This window comes from Rhinichthys klamathensis, unplaced genomic scaffold (assembly GCF_029890125.1).
Source record: "Rhinichthys klamathensis goyatoka isolate OS25496 unplaced genomic scaffold, OSU_Roscu_1.1 h1tg001284l_1, whole genome shotgun sequence".
NCBI classification, from domain to species: domain Eukaryota; kingdom Metazoa; phylum Chordata; class Actinopteri; order Cypriniformes; family Leuciscidae; genus Rhinichthys; species Rhinichthys klamathensis.
Genome location: NW_026607413.1, coordinates 53,241 through 62,002, shown reverse-complemented (window position 1 = coordinate 62,002; position 8,762 = coordinate 53,241). Strand labels below are relative to the sequence as shown.

The 8,762-nt window shown below is 45.4% G+C and overlaps 1 protein-coding gene across 1 annotated transcript; it reads left to right on the top strand.

Annotated features, from left to right (window-relative positions):
- The first annotated feature begins 264 nt into the window (after positions 1 to 264).
- On the top strand, positions 265 to 2,334 carry LOC130079705 (E3 SUMO-protein ligase ZBED1-like). Its single transcript, XM_056245065.1, has 2 exons — positions 265 to 1,337; positions 1,674 to 2,334. Exons 1-2 carry the CDS (start codon positions 265 to 267, stop codon positions 2,332 to 2,334), a joined length of 1,734 nt encoding a protein of 577 aa, XP_056101040.1.
- Positions 2,335 to 8,762: the final 6,428 nt, after the last annotated feature.

Here is an 8,762-nt window from a genome sequence, read left to right as displayed (position 1 = left end):
TAATCAAACTGACTGGAACTACCTGTGCCTTAAACGGTTTTACTGCACACCTTCCAGCCAATCAGAATCGAGTATTTAAACAGCCCGTGGTATAAATATATATATATATATATATATATATATATTAGGGCTGTCAAAAATAGCGCGTTAACGGCGTTAATTAGTTGTCTGTTGTTAATTACGTCAATTTTTTTAACGCATTTCACGCATGCGCAGTGTGACAAATTATTCAGGTCAGGAAAGTGGTTGAGAGCTAGCGGCGAGATGGAGCAAGGTGAGCAAAGTGGGCCTATTGACGGATTCAAATATAAAAAGAATGATGATGGTACAGTTAACAAGTACAAGGTTATTTGCAAGATTTGTAACAAGGAGTTTCAATTTCACCGGAGCTGTTCAAGCTTGAGGTACCATGTCAATGCCAAACATGCGTTTGCTGGGCCGTCAGGTTCAGCAAGTGGCTTGCGCCAGACCACGCTGAATGTTCGCAGGCCATTAACAAAATCAACCTCAGATAATTTGACCAACACAATAGCAAAATGGATTGCAAAGGATTGTAGACCTATTAGCATTGTAGAAGACAAAGGTTTCCTTGATGTTTTGCGAGTGGCGTCTCAAGACTCATTCTATAAGCCACCGTCAAGAGCCACAGTTATGACGAAAATCCACGAGCTCTATGAAAACGAAAAAGGAAAAAGGAAAGAGGTCTTGGCTCAAGTGAATCATATCGCCCTGACAGGAGACCATTGGACATCAGTGAGTAACAACAATTACCTCGGAGTAACTGCACATTTCATCAGTGACACGTGGGAACTGAAGTCTTTTGCGCTGACTATATTAAAAACTGAGGAGCGTCATTTTGCGGAGGCTTGTAAAGAACAGTTCCTGTCTGTTGCACGTAAGTGGGACATCGAGGGCAAGACAACAACCATTGGGACTGACAGTGCACGCAACATGGTTGCCGCAATTCGACTTACACGCTATGAACACATGAACTGTGTCGCTCACATGGTGCAGAGAAGTGTCACAGTGAGTCTTGCTGACAGCGGCTTTGTAAATGCTTTGGCCAAGGCTCGCAAAGTTGTCGGTCATTTTAAGCACAGCCCAGCAAATGCTGCGGAGCTTCAAGCACAACAAGTCAGTCTGGGGAAGAAGGAAGAGCCATTGATCCAGGATGTTCCGACACGTTGGAATTCGACGCTGGAAATGGTCAAGCGCGTGAGCAGAAATAAAGAGGCTGTCATCGCAGCCCTGGACAATCAGGAGCACAAACTCGTTTTGCCGATCGCATCAGAGTGGGATAAACTGCAGAGGCTGGAGACACTTCTAGAGCCATGCAGGTAAATCAGTCTGTAACTTATCAAATAACATTGCTTTGATTATTTTCTGGAATGAATTAAACAAAGTCAAATATCAATAACATGTATGTAAAAAATAATAATGATGATAATAATAATAACAATAATTATAATAATAATAATATGTTGATAACCACTGTTCTAATAATACACTGTCTCTGTGTGCATGTGACAGTGCATGTGCATGTGACAATCTCTGTTACTGTAAATTGTATGTTTTTCTCTGTAAAGCTGCTTTGAAACAATCTCCATTGTTAAAAGCGCTATATAAATGAAGATGACTTGACTTGACTTGCATGTGTGTGTTTGTGTGCGTAGGTATGTAACTGAGCTCCTGGGTGGAGAGGCCTATGTCTCCTGTTCTGTGGTACTACCTTCTCTCTGCCATTTGCGTCTCAAGATGGAAGCCTGTGATGAGGACCCTGCATATGTGGTGAGATTCAAGACCAAGTTCAAGGAGGACCTAGCATCCCGTCAAGAACAGCTCAACAATGCATGGCTCCAGATTGCTACAGTTTTGGATCCTCGTTTCAAAGACTTGAAATGCCTGCCCAAGACAGACAGGGAAGAGGTGTGGACCACACTTGAAGGGATGCTACAACAAGAATCACCCAGAAAGTCTTCACAGACACATGATGATGGGCCACCCAGGAAGAAAATCAGCCTTCTGCAAATGGGCTCAGATTCAGAATCAGAAGATGAAGAGGTCCAACCTGCCATACAGAGGTACAGAGCAGAGCCCACCATTAAATTGGAGGACTGCCCCTTGACGTGGTGGGCATCTCATTCAGGAGCCCATGAGAAGCTGGCCTCACTAGCTCACAAATATCTAGCCACTCCTGCAACCACTGTTCCCTGTGAACGACTTTTCTCAGTTGCAGGTCACATTGTGAACAAGAAAAGGTCAGCTTTACTTTCAGAAAATGTGAACAAGTTAGTTTGCCTCAGCAACTGGCTGAAAAATGATGTAGCTCAGTAGATTTGAAAGGTGATGTTCAAACAAAAAGACCAGTTTCAGTGCAACATGTTATAGTAGTTAGCAACTGGATTTTTGAGCAACTGGATTAAAGAATGGAGGAAAAGGTAAAAGATTGTTCTTTGGTTAGATTTAAAAGTTTTATTGAAAATGTTTTTTTTTCCACATAAAAACGCAACAGATGACTCAAATTGTGCAAAAATGTGGTAGGCCACTATTATGATTTGACTACATTTATTGCTTTGTGTTCAATTGAATACTGTAAATTGTACATCCTGGTTAAGAGGAATGCCAAAGAGGAAGCGATTGGACATTACAAAGACAAATATTATGGTGTGTAGTATGTTTCAGTTTGATTTAAACCACCATTAATTAATAAACAGTTAATAAACAGACATAATATGAAAATTATGTATCTGTGTCCTGTTATTTATCTTTTGGTATGCATTTCAGGAAAAAAAATGGTTAGGATTCAGGTGTAATTGCAAATAGTGATTAATCATGATTAATCCACTGAAAATTCTGATTAATTTGATTAAAATTTTTAATCATTTGACAGCCCTAATATATATATATATATATATATATATATTAGTGCTGTAGCGGCGCGTCGATGATGTTGACGCTTCGACGGCAAAATTACGTCAACGTCATATTTTTTGCGTCGACACTTCTTTATTTATTTATTTTTTGCACATTCCCGGCGGTACAGCTTGCCACACACACACGGGAGACCGAAACATTGCAGAATAGAGCACAACTAGAAGTGAATGTGCTTTCCATTAAATTAATCACACACATTAAGCAAACCTAAGCAAACCTTTGCCACATAAAGCAAATGGTTTTGGAATACCACAGCAAGTGATTGGGAGCACTTCGACTCGGCGCATATATATCTATGGACTCGGCGAAGTAATATCATCACTCTGGAGAGGGAGAGGACTTTTCACGAGTGATATACTACGCCGAGTCGAAGTGCTCCCAAGCACTTGCTGTGGTATTCCGCCATACATTATAGTTATCCACTTTACACGCTTAGAAAAGCGCAACGTTTTATTTTGTGTCACCATTCTTCGTCGAGTTACTCTACTGGTGTAACTGTATTTAAATAGGGAAAACGTGGAGGTGTTTGGTCGCTTCTCTGCTTGGCCCCTATTGAATGAACTGGGCTAGTTAAGTGCGATCAAAGTGTCTCGCGCGCCAGAGCGATTGAGTGCATGCACTGAGACGAAAGAGGTATGTATCAACTCGTCTTAGTAAAGGGAATAACATAGTTTAATATGAAAAAACGGTGGAGTATCCCTTTAAAGTAAAAATAAATTAAATCCTGACCATATGCTACTATATCTACATTCTCATTGAAGGAGGGACATTTTCATTTCTCCTTTTTGTAGGTCTCGTTTCACTTAATCATTTCAAACACTTAATCACTAACCCTGTTTTTTGTCCGGTCTTCACCTGCACTCCACACTTTCTTAGACACAAACGCCTCGGGAGGGGTAGGTGGCAAGACATCTCCCTCGATGTCCGTTTCCTCCTCACTGGAAGCCAGCAGGGGTTTTGGTGCTCTATATTCAGTTAAAAACATACATTTAAACTTTTACAACAGAATACACTGGGAAAAAAAGCAGTTTTTGTTAGAGACATACTGATCTAGTTTTGGACTCTAAAATATTGGCATCAATATTGCTTTTTATGATTTATTCCCACCAAAATGAGTTTTTTTATTGTATGTGGCTCAAGGAATTTTTCTAACAACTGCCATATTTGAGGTAAATGAAAAATGTAAATTAAAGGAAAAGGAAAAGTTTTTTTTTGAACCTGGACCTTATTTCTAGGGTTTTTGTTACTAAGCCTGCCCTGGGTACACTAATTTTCTTGTTAAGCTTATGTACTTTTATATTCCAATGAAGGTTATTGATAACATGCTTACAATACATATAGGCCCCTGTGGCACGGCCTAAGCTTTTGTCCTTTATGCAACCCCATCTAGATTTAGTCGACTAAAATCTTATTGTATGTCGTTGACTAAAGCTAGAATAAAACTAAAACAGTTCAGATGACTAAAATATAATGGGTTTAGTTCAATAATGCATTAATTTAGAATTTCTCAAAAATGTACAAACCCATAATTATACTGTAATAGAGAAAACATCTATTAACCAGTTAATATGAATGATTTTAAAGTTTGAACATGCAATATACAGATTTAAGTACTGTGACTTAAAAAACTGTCACGGTTTATGAATCGGCTGTCTCACGCTGATGTGTCTGCGTGAGTGTATTGTGTGGGTGTGGTTACTCATTGTGCTGATTAGTGTCACCAGCTGTCATCCATTCCAGTTCCCTTTAAATACTCAGCAATTCTCTCCCTTGTTGTCAGATCGTTGTGGTTGTTCCCCGGTGTGTTTCCTGTGCTCGTGCCTCGTCTGCTGTTCCTCGTCTGCTGTTCCTCGTCTGCTGTTCCTCGTCTGGATGTTCGTCAGTTCTTCGTGTCATCTGGATGTTCACTTTCCCTGGGATTCACTCGAGCACGTCATCGCCTGTTTACCACCGGATCGCCATCTCGTCCCTGCTTCACTGTCCATCTGAGTGTTGTCCCCGACTTGTGCCTGCTTCATTGTTTCAGTCTGAATTATCCATTAAACTGAGTTTTTACTTGCATACTGCATCCTGCTGTTATTTCCTCACAGAACGATCTGACCAACCATGGATGCAGCAAGTTCATCACAGCTCAACGATTTCATCGCTCACAGTATCTCACGTATGGACCAACAAGCAGAGAGCATCTCGGGCACAGGTCGTGCGGTGCAAGCACTCGTGAAGCAGGTGTCCGAGCTCACCCAACAGGTACAACTTTTACAGACTCCCACTGCGCCCCCCACACCGCCCGTCCCCCCACCACCGATGCCTGCAGCAGTTGAGAGACCAGAGCCACGCCTACCCACACCAGAGGGATATTCCGGTGAACCGGAGTATTGCAGAGCATTCCTCACAAGATGTTCTATGCATTTTGCCTTACAGCCACGCACTTTCCAGAGCGAACACGCCAAAGTAGCCTTCGTGCTAACCCTGCTGTCAGGGAGAGCAGCACTTTGGGGAACGGCGGTGTGGGAGAACGGAGACGACTGCTGCACCTCGTTCCAGGCACTCTCCGAGGAGATGAAGTGGGATATGTTCCTGCATGGGTTGGCTGACCGCGTTCAAAAGGAAATATACGCGATGGACTTACCGGAGACACTGAACGGACTGGTGGAACTTGCGCTGAGAGTGGACTCTCGCCTGAATCGTGTGACCAGACTGACGCGCCCCAGCCGTTCCCAGTCCAGCCCGGAAGACCACCAGCCCGGTGGTGCGAGCGCGGTCAGCCCCGCATTCGACCACGAACCCATGCAGGTGGGGAGAGCTCGGCTTTCCCGGGAGGAGAGGGAGAGGCAGAGATCCCAGGGACTCTGTCTCTACTGTGGCCGGGCAGGTCACTTCATCCACTCCTGCCCGGTAAAAGAGCAAGCCCGGTAGTAAGTATGAGGCTACTATCGGGTGGGATCTCCGCCGAGAAGACCTCATCACCATCATCAACCCTCCTCCCGGTAAGACTGAGATGGCGACAGTCGACGCACTGCACCAACGCACTACTGGATTCGGGAGCGGAGGGTAATTTCATGGACTTCAAACTTGCACTTAAGCTTCAGATTCCCGTCACTCCTCTCTCGCACCAGATTACAGTCAACGCACTCAATGGTCAAGAACTTCCCCTCATTACACATGCTACTGAAGACATTACCCTAATCACTTCTGGAAATCACACAGAACTCATTTCATTTTTTCTCATGGACTCACCACTTGCACCAGTGGTTTTGGGACACCCGTGGCTTTCCAGGCACAACCCCCGGATCGATTGGTGCACTAACACTGTCTCCACATGGAGTAACCACTGTCATGAGTCTTGTTTAGTGTCTGCCTGTCCTTCTGTGTCTGGTTCTATGTTTCAGAGTGAGGCAGCGGATTTGTCTAACGTGCCCGCGGAGTACCAAGACCTGAAGGAGGTGTTCAGTAAGTCTCGCGCTGCTTCTCTTCCTCCGCATCGTTCCTATGACTGTGCGATAGATCTACTGCCAGGTAAATCTCCACCTAAGGGCAAACTTTACTCTCTTTCTGTTCCCGAGAGGGAGGCCATGGAGAAATATATTTCTGATTCTCTGGCCTCTGGGTTCATCCAACCTTCCTCTTCTCCTGCGGGGGCGGGGTTCTTTTTCGTTGGGAAGAAGGATGGTTCTCTGCGACCTTGCATTGATTACCGAGAGCTGAATAACATCACGGTAAAGAACTCTTACCCTTTACCGTTGATGTCTTCAGCTTTCGAGAGGTTGCAGGGAGCATCCATTTTCACGAAACTGGACTTACGTAATGCATATCATTTGGTTCGCATCAGGAAGGGGGATGAATGGAAAACCGCTTTTAATACCCCTAGGGGGCACTTTGAATATTTGGTTATGCCGTTCGGGCTTTCCAACTCCCCAGCGGTTTTTCAAGCACTCGTGAATGACGTGTTGAGAGACATGGTAGATCAGTTCATATATGTTTACCTGGATGACATATTGATTTTTTCTTCGTCTCTCCAGGAACACGTTCAACACGTCAGGTGAGTGCTCCAGAGGTTGTTAGAGAATGGGCTTTTTGTCAAGGCGGAGAAATGCTCGTTTCACGCACAGTCTGTTCCCTTCTTAGGGTACATCATCTCTTCTGAGGGAGTGCGCATGGATCCTGACAAGGTTAAGGCTGTGGTAGATTGGCCAAGTCCAGATTCCCGTAAGGCCCTACAGCGGTTTCTGGGATTCGCCAATTTTTACCGACGTTTCATTCGTAATTTCAGCCAACTAGTCGCACCTCTGACTGCCTTGACCTCCCCCCGAACGACGTTCAGGTGGTCGGACACTACCGAGGCAGTGTTCAACAACCTCAAAAGTCGCTTCGTTTCGGCTCCCATTCTTGTCACCCCTGATCCCACACGTCAGTTCGTGGTGGAGGTCGACGCGTCAGAGGTGGGAGTAGGAGCAGTGCTTTCACAACGCGCTTCCTCAGACGACAAGATGCATCCCTGCGCGTTTCTTTCTCATCAACTATCGTCTGCCGAACGTAATTATGACATTGGTAATAGAGAGTTGTTGGCAGTTAAACTAGCGTTGGAGGAGTGGCGTCATTGGTTAGAGGGTTCGGGGGTTCCCTTTATCGTTTGGACCGACCATAAGAATCTTGAATATATCAGATCTGCTAAAAGACTCAACTCCAGGCAGGCTCGGTGGGCTCTTTTTTTCGGTCGTTTTGATTTTGTTCTCTCGTACCGCCCCGGGTCCAAAAACATCAAACCCGACTCTTTATCTCGTATTTTTGATCCATCCGAACGCCCGGTGACTCCCGAGTGTATTTTACCTGAGAAAGTTGTCATCTCCACTCTGGTATGGGAGGTCGAATAGAAGGTCAAGACAGCCTTAGAAGGGGTAACGCCTCCGCCTGGTTGTCCACCGAGCCGATTATTTGTTCCGGAGGGGTTACGGTCCGACGTTATTAGATGGGGTCATTGCTCCAACGTGGCTTGCCATCCAGGAGTGACTCGCACCAGGTTTCTAGTTAAACAACGATTTTGGTGGCCATTGATGGCTCGCGACATTCACGATTTTGTTTTGGCTTGCTCAGTCTGTGCCACTAGTAAGACATCTAACCAACCCCCAGACGGGTTACTTCGACCGCTGTCTGTCCCTTCGAGACCCTGGTACCACATCGCTCTAGATTTTGTCACCGCCCTCCCGCCTTCCAATGGCATGACGGTTGTTTTAACCGTAGTGGACCGGTTCTCGAAGGCGGCACATTTCATTCCCTTGCCCAAATTACCTTCAGCCAAGGAGACAGCGGTCACTGTCATAGATCACGTTTTTCGGTTACATGGCCTCCCGATGGACGTGGTCTCTGACAGGGGTTCCCAATTCGTATCCAGATTTTGGCAGGAATTTTGTAAATTACTGGGGGCCACGGTCAGTCTGTCCTCGGGCTATCATCCCCAGAGTAATGGCCAGTCTGAGCGAGCCAATCAGGACCTCGAAAGAATGTTGCGATGTTTGGTTGCCAAGAATCCGTCGTCCTGGAGCCAACAGCTTTCTATGGTGGAGTACGCCCACAATTCATTACCAGTGTCATCCACGGGCCTCTCGCCATTTAAGTGTAGTTTAGGTTACCAGCCACCAATTTTTCCGAGTCTGGAATCCGAGGTCGCGGTCCCCTCCGCTCACGCATTCGTCCAGAGGTGCCACCGTACTTGGACTAGAGCCCGTGAGACTCTACTCCAAGCAGGGAGACGCATGAAGGCCAAGGCCGATCGCCACCGGTCAAAGCCTCCCGTTTACGTCGTGGGTCAAAAAGTGTGGCTTTCTACCAAG

Coding starts and splice junctions, on each gene's coding strand:
- LOC130079705 (XM_056245065.1), top strand. CDS start 265: ATGGAGCAAGGTGAGCAAAGTGGGCCTATTGACGGATTCAAATATAAA. Junction 1,338..1,673: donor ACACTTCTAGAGCCATGCAG/GTAAATCAGTCT, acceptor TTGTGTGCGTAG/GTATGTAACTGAGCTCCTGG.